At 37.9% G+C, this 17,395-nt stretch overlaps 2 protein-coding genes and 1 non-coding gene across 3 annotated transcripts; 1 reads left to right on the forward strand and 2 right to left on the reverse strand.

The window, feature by feature from the left end:
- Positions 1-971: 971 nt before the first annotated feature.
- Positions 972-1,042, reverse strand: Trnag-gcc (transfer RNA glycine (anticodon GCC)). The gene has a single exon. It is a non-coding gene; the product is annotated as a tRNA-Gly (tRNA).
- On the reverse strand, positions 1,034-8,227 carry LOC111341965 (transcription factor 15). Its single transcript, XM_022949014.2, has 4 exons — positions 8,073-8,227; positions 6,920-7,415; positions 5,067-5,510; positions 1,034-1,838 (listed from the first exon to the last, which is right to left on the reverse strand). The coding sequence occupies exons 2-4, from the start codon at positions 6,944-6,946 to the stop codon at positions 1,788-1,790; spliced, it is 522 nt and encodes a 173-aa protein (XP_022804749.1). The 5' UTR covers positions 6,947-7,415; positions 8,073-8,227; the 3' UTR covers positions 1,034-1,787.
- A 3,042-nt stretch (positions 8,228-11,269) lies between these two features.
- On the forward strand, positions 11,270-13,679 carry LOC111341278 (transcription factor ATOH7). The gene is made up of 2 exons (XM_022948236.2): positions 11,270-11,703; positions 12,593-13,679. Exons 1-2 carry the CDS (start codon positions 11,358-11,360, stop codon positions 12,613-12,615), a joined length of 369 nt encoding a protein of 122 aa, XP_022803971.1. The 5' UTR covers positions 11,270-11,357; the 3' UTR covers positions 12,616-13,679.
- Positions 13,680-17,395: the final 3,716 nt, after the last annotated feature.

The following is a 17,395-nucleotide window of genomic DNA, read 5'->3' on the forward strand; positions in this document are numbered from 1 at the left end:
TGTTAAAGGATCGTCTCATGGCAGGCTTGAATTAACAAATAGTAAACACCACAGCGTACACTATTGAGTTATGGATGCACGCGGGAGGTTGCTAAGCACGAAAGAAGCGTAAGAGTCGCTCGAGGCGATAGCCGAGAGCGACTCTAGCTTCTTGAGTGCTTAGCAAACCTCCAAAGTGCATCCATAACTCAATAGTGTACGCTGTGGTGTTTACCATTTGTTTTATAACATAACATTAACACATTGTAGCTAAAGAGTTCCCTTTTGTTTAACAAATCTTACGTGACCAGAAAAAAACAAGCGCGCGCGGAAAAATAGTCTTTGCATTTGCTCACGTCAGCAGCGTACACCCATGGGCAAATGTGGGACACTAAATTGACCAATCAGAGCGCGCGCTTTACTTTGGTTATGTTATAATTCACTTTCAAGGTCGACTGCTTGGAGAAAGGAAGAAGAAATAGAACATTGAAGGACATGAGACAACTGATATAACAGTAATATTCCGAAAATAATAAATATGGGATTTTGGAAAATCACTTAGAGGTGAAATTTCAAAAAGGTACTTTCAGAAGGCCAGGCCGCCAAGAAAAGTTCTCGATTTTCAAAATTTTGTCCAGCCTGAGGCTATTTTATTAGTAATAAACGTTATCACTGATATAATTGATTTATAAAAAACAGACAAAAATTCTCAGTCACAGTATGTCGTGAAATTTAGAAACCATTTTTCTTTTTCCTCGTCTTTCCAACTCTGTGATACCTATTGGGTAAAAATAATGAAACAAATAGAGTGATCCATCAGTACCAGGCACAAAATCCATAAGAGTTCTGTGAGAATTGCCCCCGAACCCGGGCCTCTCTTGTAGCAGGCAAGAATTCTACCACTAATTGAACTATCAGTGCATTTAGACACACATGAGCGCTTACTGTCGGCACGACATGATACATGGGAATCAACAGAGTTTGCAGAGAAATGCACTAGCCGGGAATCGAACCCGGGCCTCTCGCGTGGCAGGCGAGAATTCTACCTCTGAACTACCAGTGCCTTACACGGCGGATAACTCTTTATTCACAAATGATTTGACACGAATGGTAAAGTTATTCAGAGTAACTCAAGCCGTATCTACTTGAAATTACAAGCATAAGACTTGAGATGTTCTCAGATTAAATCAAGCGATATGATTCTAAGATCTCCAACCAAAGGTGGCTGGAGCGTGCAACGCGGAAAGAAAAGAAAATTATCTGACTTCCAATAGCTTAGTTCTCCAGACTGATCTTTGGATATATGATGGATCTCATCAACGAAAACTTTATCTAGGTCGACAGATCTGATACAGTTGGTAAATATAAACTATGTTCAACAAGACGAACTGAATCATTTTTCGTCCTCTCTTACCATCGCCTTTTAGCTTGTACACACACAAAAAAAATCGATTTTCAGCGATAAATTAGTCTTGATTCCAACTCAAAAGTCTTAACAGAATATGTTTCACTCAGCCTGACAACAATTCCCTCGATACTTGAGCCTGCAGTAAGTCAGTTATATTATACATGAAGACATGCACTGGTGCATTCCTCAATGTCTTGTTTGTAGGGGTGTTCGGTATTTTCAGAGACAGAACGAGTGCTATTCATCTGTAGGCTATGAAAATGAACGAGCGATTTATAGAAGAAACTAAACTCTCCGATGCGAAGTCTGCTATCGATCAGTATTACTGCTCTGTCTCCCCGCTTAAGGTTTAGAGTCCATATTATTGCGTTGAACAGTTGGTTAGTTCTGACTTGCATCATCATTTTCCTTGCACGTGTAATCTGTTGTTTGTTCCTTCATCTTTTGAAACCTAAAAAGCAAAATTAAATTTAACTGTGTTAGTAGGTCAAATTTAATTGAATCCTGAAAAAAACATTTCAGAATGTGATCAATAAGAACTTTTAAAAGCCTATGTGCCTGGGTGTGAATTTACACAAAGATGCACAAGGGTTTACTTATATTCCGCTGATTCATTTTATTTTGAAAGACAAGTTAAACTGTGATGGGGTAAATTTAGGACATGTGAGACACATCGTACACTGATCCACAAGATAAACAATCTATTGCAATTCGGGAGAAATATTGATGTAAACTAAAAAAAATTAGTTCACACGGAGCTCATTAAGGTCTTTAACCATTCAACTATTTTCTTTGTTACCAGAGGAACAAATATCTTCCCCTTTCCCTTCACAGACTTAGGTTTGACACAGATTTCACTCAAGCAAAACAGTAACAGGCTCGGTCACCTAATTTGATCAGTAACTTTAGACATTTGCCACGTAAATACCTAGTTTATTGTTCGAACGTATCGCTCGCTGATGATTTCTCTGAAGGTCGTTGATAGAGCTTCGAACCGCGAAATGCGAAGTTCTGATGTATTTAGTCAAATTTCTTCTCTGCATGCACAGAACAAATGCTTAGCATCTTTCTGTAATGGACGACTGAGCCAAAAATTTACCATCTTTAGATTTCTTTCGTGCTTCAAGCTTAAAAACAACTTGATTTTAGTTCATTTTGACTTTTGCATTCAACTCGGACTTTAGTTTCCCTATATGAAAAAGAAGATTTCGTGAGCCATGGTATGCATGGGGCGATGTTTCGGTTACGAATTTACTTCTGTATTCGTTGTAATTATAGTAATAATTATTTTTTCATATGCTGCACCGATGTCGAAGAGGTTGCCCTTTCAAAGCGCACCGCCTCACATCACGCGAGTGGTATGACAATAATTATTTTGATAAACTGATGTCTGGGGAGAGAAAACCGGAAAATAAAGCAATTACTGCTATGTAATGCAGCACAGAACAACAACCCCACAACTTTCAAATGACTATTTTCTAAAGCTCAAGATCTTTGGTAAAAATTTAAGTTTTGAGACTAACAGCATGTACATGAATGACTTTTCAGACTCTACCAGGGACGTTTAACTGACAATGGTCCTCAAAAACCAACCGAAGAGATCATTCCATCTTGAAAAGGTTATCTCAATGGTTCGGAATAATCTATGATCTTCTGAACAGACGAGTTCTATTAAAAGAACATTAACAGTCATAAAATAGATCTCTTTTCGTCGTTCACAGCAGCATACTGCATCCTGAATAACCTAGCAACTACTTCAATACGTGAAAAGCTATCAGCTCTCTGAAGTAAAAAATGCCATGCTGAGATTTTGTTGTAATGAATATCGATCCAATTGCTTCGCTACGACATTGGCCTACAATAAAAACTGTGTGCCTGCAGTTTTCTGTTGAAAAATTCTTTTGACCAAAGGCAGAAATTATTCGATCATTGTCAAGAGAGGGAGAGAGAGAAGAAGAGATAGAGTGGGGAGACTAAAGGCAGAGAGAGAGAGATAGGGATAGAATTGTGGCTAAGGAAGAAGATTAAAAGTCGTGGCATGTTTGTAACCAGTGAAAAGAGAAAGCCGTGCTTTTTATCAAAGTCACCCCAAAGACTTAAAGAATCAACAAACTATATCCTCGAGTAAAATCAAAATGAAATGCAAAAAAACCAGAAGACACACGAAACAAAACTGCACACTAAGATGGGTGCGCACGAAGTGTGTAGAGAAAATATTTCATATGTACAACAAACAGTTATGGAAAGGATTTGTCTGATAATCCATGGTAGCCGCTATGCAATTCGTTGAAAAGAATTATCATAAAGCTGTTAAATCTAAAAAGCTTAAAACAACACACATTATCCGATTTAAGGATTAGTGACACCATCAGACTTTGTTTATCAATAAAGTTTTCCCTTGATCCATTTGTTACACACTCATTTTATCAAGAGCCTTATTTGTACACGATCAACCCTACGTCCATTAAATTAGACGGTAGCTTTCTCACACCCTCCCAAGGGATTTATGAGCTCATTCGCGCTTTCCCTCTTCTCAAAAACCCACGTTCTAGCCCTTTAGGAAACGAGATCTCGTTGTTGATTCATTACATGCAGGTAAGAGTCTTGATGTCGGAAAAATCACACCTTTTCTCGTCTTGTGGTGAAACATCGCCCACCAAATTATAATCTTTGCAACTTCAATTGTTTTACAAAATGAAATTATCAAGGGTCCAAGCGGGAAAGACCGCCAACTAGCCCAATTCATTATCCCCAGTTTGCCAAGTTTTTTCAACCAACTGGTTGATACTAAACATATAGTTTTCAGAAATCCTAGCACGATTTCCTTAACCAAATAATCCCTTTCTGCGCTCAGAGTTCTTAATTGTTAAAATAATGTTTATGGGGCGTCTTCGCTATTGGTTTAGAGAACTGAACACTGTCCTGTTTTTACCTTTCGCTCAAACTGGGAGGATTACAGCAATTACAATACGGTCTTTGCGCATTAAAAGATTGTGTTTGTTTGAATCCTTTTTAGATTTCTTCCTGGCTAATGACAGAGTTTTTTTCAGTATTGTGTAGGACACTGTCCTATTGGCGAAATGTAATTATGAAGCACCAAGAATGGAGAACGTCAGGAATAAGTGACTACCGGCCATGATGGCGTGACCAAGGGAAAATCAAGCTTAGTGGCTCGTTTATGATAAAATAAAGGAGAATTCAGTCCAAACTAAGACACTGGGTCATTATCTCAATCTGTGAAGAAGACAAAAGTCACAAAATTAAACCGAAGGTGCTCAGATCCTTTCAGCTCACAGGAAACATGATATGACACTGCTGTGATTATCCTGTCTGAATCGTTCCCTATTTTAGTCACTTCAAGGACAGAGAATCATAATGTCTGGAAAATGGCAACAATAGCTAAAGTATTTACACTTTTTCTTCACCGAAGGCCTAAAATTAGCTCCGTTCGGAGACTAGACTGCGAACAAAAAAAAAAAAGGACTGAAATGTTTAGGGACCCACTAGCATTCTTTGAGCCACAGGGCATAAACAAAAGATTTCCGATCGTTAATGACATGAAAAGGGCGATAAGCTATCGAAAAGCCGACGATTGCATGGCATACTCTTTAGTACAATCACTATCAACAATACTGTACATTTTGTAACACAGAGTTTAAAGACTTTGATAATCACTTACCGCTTTAAGTAGGCTCAAACAAAATGTGCACACTCTTGATGCTGAAGATGGTGAAATGGCTCCATTGTGTTCAGCTGCCTTTGCCACATTTGGACACTGAGTTCCACTCACCAACATTGATCCAAGATGCGCGATGTAGCTTGAAGCCAGGCGCAATGTTTCTATTTTTGAAAGTTTTCTGTCAGAAGGTTCAGTTGGTATAAGAACTCGTAATGCACTGAATGCAGAATTGACACTGTGAGTTCTACTTCGTTCGCGAGCGTTTGCAGCTTGTCGTTGTTTACTAAGGCCCGTTAGACGAGGTCTTCTCCTTTTTCGCTTGTTGTTCTTTGAAGTTAAGGTGTTCTCATCATCGGACTCGCGCTTAGGCGAGGAGTCATATTCGTCTGAGTCCAACGCTTCCAAGTCGCCGAGTGTCGCCCTCTGTTTCCTCTTTCGTGTTCCCTCCATTTGAAATAAAATTCAAGTCAATGTAATGATTTTAAACAAAGAATCATTCTTCTAAACCTTCCTATGGAGCTCTGGAAGTTTACAACAAAGTAGCAAATATAGGTTTGTGCTAAGAAGTAGAAAATAAGGCAAATCGAAAGTTGAATAATCTCCCATCAGGAGGGGTTGTATTTTAATACACGGCGGCCTTTTTGACGAACCACGGGAAATTGGAGCCGCCAATCGCTTAACCAATCAAAAGGCATTGATCCGTTTCATTCGAGTCTACAAACAAGATTGTAAGACAACATCCCAGCTTGTTGACGAGATAATTACTGTATGGACCTCAAAGGCCACATTCAACGTTTTAAGGAATTTGCCATTAATTTCAGTCAAACTCGGCGGTTAGAAACAGTTTGGAGAAATCAGATCGATTCCAGTGGCGGTGAGGTGTTGAAGACACCTTAACGGAGCACTGCAGATGAAAACCGTCAAATAAGCTCAACAGTTTCAAAATAAGATCAGCTACCGACATCATGTGATATTTTCATCTCTAACGATATATTCTGTAAACTAACTTGGCTACTATCAACGCATAATTGAAGCGAGGAGGAGTTTAAGAAATTAATATGGAATCAAAAACAATGGGAGGACTGTAGTTATGGTGTTCAGCTTTCATGTGTTTAATTATATCAATTAACTTAAGTGACTCAAACAACAGACAAGTTGTTAGCAGCACTTCAGACTAAAACTCAACTTGAAGCGCTTCCCATTTGATCACCTCTGATTCTTGAAATTCACATTGAATTGACCAGAGAAAAGCACTGCGAGAATATTCACAATTTAGGTCGTTATTAGATCAAGGACTTCGGTGGATGATAGTGTAGCAGATAAAATCACGCAATTTCATGTTACCATTGACAAAGTAATACGCATGCTTTTTTCTTCTTTGTAGACATAGCTCGTTTCAAGTTATACTTTTTATTTCCTTGGACTCCTGGAAACCTGTACACCACTAAATTGTTTGGATAAACCAGACAAAAACAATCCTTGGACACGCAAGCGAGTCAGGCTTGAACTGTAAGGACATTCTAGCATGAAACGGGAGGCGCACCGGTCAACTGTAATAAACAAATGACCTTTGAAATATTATTCATATCCGTTGAAAATTGAATTACTTACTGCTAAGCCGCTCTACTCAAGTACCCACTTGAGTTTGCTATCCTAAAGATCTCAAAAGCTCCTCGTCTGAGCAAAAATAATTTAACACTGAGTTCCGCAATGGCCATCTCGCGAGTCTACACCGTAGCGTAAAGTCTGGTCCTTTTTATAACAAGCAGCTTCGCATCCTTGCAAAAACAGTCACGTTTTATTTGAGTGTTTGTCAACTAATTTCAGTGAAAAGTCTACTTTAAATAAAATACCTTTCTGATACACGCAACACTTTCCATTCGCGCTGCAAATCCAAATGAAGCGATGATCACAAATCCTCGATTGACGCTGAAGAGGACTAAAACACCGAGATCGCAGCCACTGAGGCTCGAAAGACGCTCACAAAGTCAATCGGTATTAGGTATCGCCTGTTTAAGGTAACGAAACCTTAAAAATAAGAAAGATACAAAGGATTGTGTGTCTGGTTTAAATGTTGGTTTGGCGACTTTCCTTGTTCACAGACAGTCGTGACGAACTTTTCAAATGCAACCGGATATGTGGCTTCCATATCAAATGATGTCATTGTGGAATATGCCGCAGTACAGGTTAATGATCAACAGCCACCAGTGCCACCCGAGCGGACGGACAGGTCCCAGGGGCATTTTCGTTTCAGCCCGAACCAGGAGCCCCGCACTACACAGATGTAGCCGACGTATTGGGTCGGGACCAAATACGAACTTCAGTAATGTTCCTTGAATGACTGATTTCCTAACAAAGAGGTCAGAATCATCACCATAAGTTCAAATCCTGATGTAAACTTTGAGAATTGTCTCCTCCATAATTTCCTAATCCTCTTCTACTGATTACCTCCGTATGTAACTCGGTGGAATCAGTTATTTTCCCTAACAATTTGAAGCTAGGATAGTTCCATTGACAGTACGATACAATGCAACATTTTTATTGACCTCTCTGCATATAGGGGCCTTTCAGGGACAATACGATAAAAAATAAACTTAAAAAAACGTTAAAAATTCAAATTGGATAGAATATCTACAGCGAAGTGAATGTTTGGACCTTTGAATTGTCTTCAACGTTATGTTCCTGCAGTTCTAAATAACTACATTGCTGATGTTGAAATGACTGAGCCTTGTCCATTCAGCTTACAGACCTTTGAGACAATGGGCATTCATTTTTATATTCCGGATTTTATCACGTCCCGCGTCATCTCCAATCACAAACATAGATTATTAACTAAGATGCTTAACCTGCTACAGCACTGCTACTTTCAACGACTGACTCAGTCTTGAAGATGGTTCATTGACTTACAACAAACTCCTTCGACAGACGTGAATAGCTACTGCTAGCACACAGACGACTTATTCACGACATTTACATCCCACAAGTGTTCTTTTCAGTACCACTTACCCTCACGATAAGACTATACCATCAATGATCAATGTTAGTCTTGGCGGTTCAAACCACTTACTGTATCAAGTTGCAGTTAGTTGTTACAGTTGTGACATTTTTAAATAAATGCAAGTTTAGCGTTTCCGCCATTCTATAGACCACTTTCATAAATGGCTGCCGGATTAATATTCTTTTGTTTAAATTTAAATTAGCCCTTCCGGCTTCGCTTGAGATAATGTATTCTTTTGAATTTTGTACTAGAGAACGAGGCCAGAAAGGCTAATTCAAATTTAGATATATCAACAAAGTTGAAATGGTAAATTGGCCACCGTAATGATTACAAATTTAATTTAATTTAAATTTAAACAAAAAAATATTAATCCGGCAGCCATTTATGAAAGTGGTCTATTGTCTCTCCCGGTCATTGTCCCCGGCTGAAACAGATTTTAATGAATAATTAACAATTATTCCATGAGCGCGCGTTGGATATGAGATGATAGATAGCCAACGAGGCGCTTAGCGCCGAGTTGGCTATAATCATCCCATATCCAACAAGCGCGAGTGGAATAATTGTTTTATCAAAAACGTTAAATTAAATTATTAAATTTTATTAAATTTTTGGCTCCCTTTTAATTTTAAGCTGACACGTACGCTTGCCATATTTGTAGATTATGGTATATTGGCTCATATACCATAATGGCTAAGCCAATAAAAGCCTTGAATTGCATTATCTAATGATCTAGTTTTTAATAAAGGCTGATTGTTTCGAAAGAAACTGTTTGGGGCTGCGTCGGTGGGAGTAACGAAATAATTTGGACATATCAACAAAGTTGAAATGGTAAATTGGCCACCGTAACGATTATAAAAGCTGACGTTTCGAGCGTTAGCCCTTCGTCGGAGCGAAGGGCTAACGTTCGCTTGGACGTAACATTCGCTCCGACGAAGGGCTAACGCTCGAAACGTCAGCTTTTGTAATCGTTACGGTGGCTAATTTACCATTTCAAGTTCGTTGATATATTCAAATTATTTTGAAACAGATTTTAGTTTGATTTTGTCGTATGGAACATTCCTTTTTGCTCATATCTACTCCCACATGCGTTTCTGCTTGTTCTGCAGTTTAAAACAAATATGCGATGATCCATCGCTCTTATGGCTACATTCTCGCTTCCGTTCGTCGTCAACCTAGCTGGGACTCAGTTAAGTGATTTCATTTTAAACAAGATAGTTTGGATATTTGCTTGCTTTTGTTTAATTGTGTTTCAAACAGAGTGCATAACTTCTAGCGGTCACCCAACTCATCTGCAAAATCATCTTGTGGATGTACTAAAAGATGGACTTTTTTAGCGTTCTAATTACTTGCCTCTGTTTTTCAAGTCATGATCATGATATCGTCGTTGATACAAAGGTGCTTGGATGCCATTTCTCATTTCGCTTGGAGTTGACAGAGCGAATCTTTTTTAATGAGAAGAAAAAGTTAATTGCACACCCTGGCTGTTCTTTTCATCAAAATGTAAACATCCGTGAACAGCGAAAACAAGTTCTAGAAAACTCCATCTAAACATATCAAACGCTTAAACTGAATGCTATCACTTAACTTATTCAATTACACACTAAGCGATGTTACCCAAATGCACGAAGATTCTGAATTTTCTCCTTGTAAATGAGCCTTATAAGTAGAACTTAATTTGTATTCAAAATTAAATCGAAAAGTTGCTTATGATTACAGAAATATCACGCTGTGTTTTATAGCTCATTACGGTTCTGAGAAGACGTCGATTTTGAGCAACCTTTTATTTCAGATACTCAGGATGAGCTACCTAATGATCCGACCCAAGAGTTGATAATTATACGATAACCTACGCATTCTTTTTGGTTGACAAGGAGAACAGACCCTTTGAGAAATCTTATCGCGATGAAAATTGCTTTATTTTGTTTACTGCCGTATTGTTTCAAGAGGACTATCTCATTAATTAGATAATGGTTTCTTTTAAATCATGATTGTAATTTACCAGCTATTTGTAGGATGTCAGTGAACTATCTTTAGTTAGTTAATAAGTTGATAATGTCGAATTGACTGCAGAACAGTTGAGGAGTAAAAAGTTACGCGGCCTTTACATGGTTCATCGAAGGGTTGATCTGCGAAAAATCATGGCTGTTACCAAGTTTATCTACTTTAATAAACTTTGTTAACTTTTCAATCGTCCACCAACACAACTCAATGGTATGTTAAGTTAGTGGTCACTTTTCATTTGTAAATAACTCCTAACAAATCTCTTAGTTTTGTTAGGGAATTTATTTTTTTTCTTTCCATTTGAAAAGGGGATTTTAAGGATAAGGAATTTGGTGTTCATGACTACATTAGCTATATGCCTTCCAAAATTCTTCATACGCCCACATAAATGATATCAATTCTTTAATTGTTTGAATATACAAATAATCTAAAGTAAATTCACTTTTAAATTTTAGATAACTCCTAATAAACTTCTCAGTGAATTTAGGCAGTTGCTTTTTTTCTTTCCATTTGAAAGGGATTTTAAGTATTAGGAATTCGGTAATCATGACCACATCAGCTATTTGCCTTCCAAAATTCTTCACACGCCCACATAAATTATACCAATTCTTCAATTGTTTGAACATCCAAATAATTTTAATTTGATTAATATATTTGAATAAAAAAAATTCCCATTGAAGCGGAATGTTTTCAGGTGAGAATTTTCTTGTAACATTGCACAATTTTTGCGTTTGCATGTGGAGTTCCTGTTTAGACAAATTCCTGACCCTGATAGTATGTGAATTAGCTCCAGCTGAGCTTCTGAATACGACTGAGCCAAAACACAACCTGCAAGATCAAAAGACTCTAGCCAAAGTCAAATTATTTTATCCGTTTTAACGAAGGCCTTTAATATATATTTGTTTTTCGGAAAAGGAAGTTTTAGGTGCGATCTTCGTCTCAAAATGATTGAACTAGACAGAGGAAAGTAACATGGATACAGTTAATGATGGACTCTTCACTAAAGATCTGAGATCTGAGGTCTGCACATGTAACACAAAGTGGAATGCAATGTAATTTTATGCATCACAGGAACACGTCACTCGGACAAAAATCCAAGGTTCACTCAAACTCCACAGGGGACCCACTGCTGACGCACGATGTTTTAAAACATAGAACTGATGATACCTTTGTGCAAGTACAAAAGACTCAAAAGGCATAACGGCGCGTGGCTTCACTCCTTTGGTTAAGTATGTTGATATAATACGATCGTGCCAGTTGATAAACAAGTTACACACTGCCACATCTTCGATATGGATGTCGCGCCCATTGGAAAAGCCATTCCACAGCATAAGAAGAAACCCCGGCGACGTGGACCTCGTCTTACAGGGGTTAGCAAGCAGCGCAGGGTGGCGAATGCCCGTGAAAGACGTCGGGTGGAAATTTTGAACATGAATATCCAGATCTTACGGCATATGATTCCTCTTCCGCCGCAGGAGAAGGAACCTTCCAAGACCGAAGTGATATGGCTGGCTGTTGATTATATCACAGAGCTCACCAAAATGTTGGATTCCGCTGATCAATGGCAAGCTGAGCTGGAAATGTTCGATATTGACTCTTTGGACAGCTTAGATGACAGCCCTCTGTTTAATTTGGAAGGTTGGTGTTAGAGGATGAAAGAAATGGGAGGAAATGAGACTGTAAGCGGTTAGGTTTGACTGACGGTGTGAATGTAAATCAGTTAGAATGGCACAATCCTTATAAGTTGGCCAGGGACTTTTTAAATTGACGTTTAGAGAACAATTCACTTTATAGACCTCGTTAACGACTTAATAGGTTTAAATTATCATTGCAATCCTCGTGTGCTTTCGCGAAAAATTTTATAAGAACCCCTGACTACAGGTTAAGTCTGTGCAGGAGAAATTGCACAACTTTGCGTAATGTACCGACATCAGATCAGACACTATGCATAGTGTTCCCGTTTTAATGAGGTCGCAATTAGTGAGGTGGAGCCGAAAAACCTTAGTTTGCGGGCGACGGAGCTAAAGGTTGTCCAAACAGTATTTATTCCGCTGTCACCTTTATGATTTTGCCTGAAAGGATCATAACTCTGCTATTGTGTGCTGTAAGGTGCAACTTATCAGAATTTTTGTTGGGCTGATAATAACTCAATTCTTTTCTAGAATGAAATCATGGTGCATCGAGCGTTCTCCGGTGAGCGAACACATGCAAGAAATAGCATGGGCAGAATCGAGTTGCTTAGTAAGCTAAATCCAAATTTTGTCGAAAACGAAGTCGGCATTTTGGCTTCCCTCTGAGAGAGGCGAACCGTGTCGTGAAGTTAATCAGGTAGCGACGTACCGTCGTCAATGATCTCACTTAGTGTTAATTAGAAGATCTTTAAATTTTCTTTCGGTGAGTGGATAAACTTAAGGAAGTCACAATCTTCCAGACTAAGGCTTTGTTGAACTCCAGTGACTCATTGTCTCTCAATGTTTATCAATTTTTATGATTGATGAGCTGACACTAAAGTGTCCTTGTTTTTCAGATTGTGCCGCATTGTCTTTTTGAAGTCGTACGACGTTCCATGATAAGGATGCGTCCAAATTTGATCGTTGGTGGGACTGATATTTCATTTCATTGCAAGAGTGTTGGCGAAGATTTATGACACAAAATTGTTTTTTCCTCACAATGAGGAATCACTGAATGTAAATGGATGTAATGCCACTTAATTACTGCGGTCAAGTTATTGTAAATTTATGCATGGCATGAATTTCGAGGGCACATATGCAATACTTTATTTACTTACTTAATTGATTTTTCCGTTAGAATTACAGAGTTTGAATCGTAATTTGGTACCAATCTGTTTAAAATATTGAAATATTTCTGCTTGATATTCAAGCACAAAATCATTGATATTTGGGTGTTACTCAGTAAGATGTCTGCGCAGGCGCATACTTGTTAAATAAAAACATAGATTTCGCAGTTAACTTGGTTGCATTGTTTATATTGAAAGATTCTGCCTACAAAATTGCTTTCAAAACACTTTTTCACATTTTTCTGAAAGGAAAGCCAAAATAAACCACATTCAATTGGTGAAAGTGGCTGATTAAAGTTAGAAAACTTATGCAATGTTTTTCTGCTGAGGAACGCAAGGTTATCGGATATAATCAAATAGTCATTGAACGCTACCCCAGAAAACACACCCCTAGCGAGTGAAATATCGCTCAAAATAATTCCTTATCAAAATATTGTTTATGAGGGCAGTGAAATACCTATTCTCATTGAAAATCATCAATCCGTTGTGTTTGGTTTTTGGTAATTGCAAGCTTCTCTGTTTGAGGCCAAAAACTCATTAAATATCGACTGATTACATCTCTGTTCGTCTTGTTCTTGTTACAGGCCGATTATAATAAGTTTTATGATTGTTATAAGTGAGGCCTCCTAAGGACAAAGTTAAGATCAATGAATTGTTTCTTAGATGAGCTGACAGTTTGTCTCAAACACTCAAAATCAAATTAACTTCAAACAATTCAACTTCTTGTGATCTGGTAGATAAGTTAATGTTTACGTTGACATGCTTTTGTTTACTGTCAGGTAAAATTGATTTAGATTATAAACAATACTAAACTGATTCCCTGTGGAGTGTTATAACTTATTTTCATAAAACGGCTTGTGTATCACAACAGCCGCCGAACACTCCTTTGCAACCTTCGATCTTTTAAATTGGCATAACATTGCATCGCAGATATCAGTTGAAACTCAGTGGAAAAAACAGTTAATGTAACATGTATGAGTGTGCAGGAAAGAAAAGTTTTGATCGGAAACGTTGGGAAAGGAATAACAGAGAACCTCTGCCGTGAAAAAATAATATTTGAGGGGTTACTTAAGCTGTAAAACTATTTGAATTATTTAAAGAGGCTCAGAGAGGGAACTGTTTAGATAACTGTTTGTTTGCATACACAACTAATAAAAACGAGGTTTTCGAATTCGTTAAATGAAAGTTGGTTTATATAATCAGAGCCTTCAATGGCAAAACCTTCAATTTACATGCGATAGGATCTAAGATGATGAACTTTAGAGCTTCCGGCGTTTTTTGTTCAATATTGTCAATCGAATAAAAAGCTTCAAATGAGCGGAACGGATTGAAGAAGTTAGCTGCATTCCATTTCTCTCCCATGTCTCGCTCTCAGTTATTAACTGATACTTCCTTTGGAGCTAATTGACCAGCTGTCCAGCCTCGTGCAAATAAATTTGGGTAATTCGCTAAATGGATAGTGTTGATAAAGAAAGAGAATCCGCGCCCAAAGAGGCCAAAACGCCGCCATCCCCGACTAACAGGTATTCGTAAACAGAGAGAAGGCTGGCGAACGCACGCGAAAGAAAACGCGCGCACACTTAAAATAACAACATCATGATTTTACGTCGCTTAATTCCTCTGCCACCAGAAGAGAAAGAACCTTCTAAAACAGAGTTAATCTGGATGGCAGCCTCTTACATCGGGTCGATTGATGTTGTTATTACAAGAAGAAGGACACAAGACTCAGACACAAAGAGGGCTGAAGAATGATTCATAGCGGTGTGTATAATAATAAATTGATACCACAAATTTACATGAGGTAATCAAAAAGTCCATAATTAATATGTCATAATATGAAAATTGTTTTTTCAGTCATTTTTTAATGAGCAGTTACTAAGATTATGATTGGTTACCAAGTTATTTTATTTTTGACAGGAAGTGTGTTCAGACGATCGATCATATGAATTTTTTCATTTTTGACCTGCAGGCAGCGGCGAAGGAATTTGTACCATTCGTAATTAACAAGAAACACTTGGATGAGTCTCGCCATCTATAGATTCTCAATCGATTATTTTACTGACCAAGCAAGAGAAAGCCTTGGGTTATGGAAGATATAAGAGATTGGCTAATAAAGGTTCCGTTTGATCATAGTCAGCAAGTCACTATGGGATGCCAAATATTTTTTCTACTATTTACTAAAGGGAATTTGTTGAACAGAAGTACAGAAGCGATGTTACACCTATGAAAAAAAGTGAGATGGATAAAAGGAAGTGAACAAATTTATCGAGAAAAGGATGTTACATTCCACAAGAATGAAAAAACTACATACGTCGGTTAAAGTCCTATTACACTTGACCTGTCTTCAGAAAATATTTCTTAACTATGCCGGTCATTTTTTGTTATATCACCTCCCTCAGAGAGTTTAAATGCCGGATTTCTCAGCTGAATGTTTCGAATGAAGTCCCCCTGCAGATAATCTTTTAATCAAGGTTACAATGGTACATATAAATATTTACGATTTCAAGCGTGCCTTTGTGTTATACATAGTTGGTAATAAAGCTTTTGAACTCATAAGTATTGTTTACTTATCAGTTAGTACAGTGAGTAAAAAGTTCAAGTAGTTTTTAATGGAACTCAATATCATTGTCACACTTCTGTCTACTGTTTGAATATCACATAGAAAAGGACTGATTTGAAAGTTGGAATTTAGAAACAAAGTTTATCCAACACATTCAGGTTGTTGTGACTTTGTGCGATGTACACTTAGAAGAATGTCTTGCTAATGGGTCAACGACTTCAAAAATGTTAGGCAGCCGATTAGCTCACCAACCGCAGTAGCTAATTTTGTCAGTCGATTTTTAATGTTTTGTTTCTTGTGGTTGAAACCGCAAATTCTCTCAGTTAGACCACAGGCAGCCCAAGCTCACTACTAGAAAAGCGGACGTGACTCTTAACGTGTTGCGCAAAGTTGTATATTTATAAAGGTTTGTACGGGATGTTATCGGTTTGCCTTAAAAGAGAGGAAAAAATGTCTTGTTTTGAAATAAAATAGACTTACCTTATTGCCTTGTTGTTTTCTTTGTTGATTCCTAGCGTCTCAGGCCATTTTGAAGCGTTTTCAGCGAGTTAGCGCTATCTTGGTGTTCAACTGCTAAAAGCACCAACATGATAGCGCTAACTCGCCGAAAACGCTTCAAAATGGCCTGAGACGCTAGGAATCAACAAAGAAAACAACAAGGCAATAAGTTAAGTCCATTTTATTTCAAAACAAGACAGTTTTTCCTCTCTTTTAAGGCGAACCGATAACATCCCATACAAACCTTTATAAATATACAACGTTGCGCAACACGGTAAGAGTCACGTCCGCACTTCTAGGAGTGAGCTTGGGCTGCCTGTGGTTAGACCTGAACAATCAGCACAACTGGATATTTTGAAATAAATTCCTTTCATCAAGCCGCGAAATTAACATTGCGAAACTGAAAATCTTCGCAGACTGACCTCGGGCAAAGGGAATTCAATGAATCATTGCCATGATCTCATTAGATTACTATGCAAAAAAAGAGCAACAAAAAAACAAAACAAAACAAACGAACAAAACTACGCATTAATTTGCAAGGATTGATTTCCAAAGGAAATAAAGTGAGCTTTTGGATTGGGCTTTCGGTCAAGAAAGTTAAAAAAGCAAGGTTAGAATCGTTCAACCTTCTTGGTTGAGATACTCGTTCAAATTTTCTCTTGCTATTCACATCAATTTTCCTCGAACCTTGAAAAGAGAATTTTGTGGGTTCTATTAATTTGCTAACTCGATCTCCTTACTTTTAATCGACTCTTATCTGAATTAACACGCGGCATTCTACAGGAAAAAGTGGAGACCGCATTATTTAGAGATCAAGGTGTGGGCTTTAAAGCACAACAAAGTATGAGTTTTCTTCATGCGGAAGACTCATCCCGTCGAAACCTAGGATTAAAGATAAACTCGCTCGGTTTTCAAACAGATCCACGTTAGCGAACTTTTAGTCGTAGTTCGTGGAAGTGCATGCACGTACGGTAAGTTTGGAATGCAGTGGTTGAGGTGGTAGTGTGATACGATCAAGGTTATGAAACTCTTCTGGAACATTCGGATTGAACATTCGGATTGAATCTGTTCTTTCTGCCATTCAAATGAAATTGAAGATGAAAAACATGTGCTTTTTTGTTGTCCTTTGTATGATAGTTTTCGATTAGAACTTAACAACAAAATCGCAAGAAAGTATCCTTGCTTTGAAAACTTTGTTATAAACGCTGATCGGTCTATACGTAGACTCATTTCTGCTTTTATATTCCAAATAATGAATATCAGACAAGAGGTTCTGTTAAAGACGAAATGATGTTAAATAGTTATTGTTACTTATTCTTACTTAGGTAATGCCATGTACTACTTATGGAAGTACCTGATAAAGTTGTTGTTGTTGAATTAAAGCAATTGTATCGACGGAGGGGAGGGTGGGGGGAGACAGGGGAAAGGTGGCTCATTCTGCAAAGAAAATGAAACTTTAAGCTTAGACATAGAAC

The sequence above is a fragment of the Stylophora pistillata genome, chromosome 12, assembly GCF_964205215.1.
Source record: "Stylophora pistillata chromosome 12, jaStyPist1.2, whole genome shotgun sequence".
In the NCBI taxonomy this organism is placed as follows: domain Eukaryota; kingdom Metazoa; phylum Cnidaria; class Anthozoa; order Scleractinia; family Pocilloporidae; genus Stylophora; species Stylophora pistillata.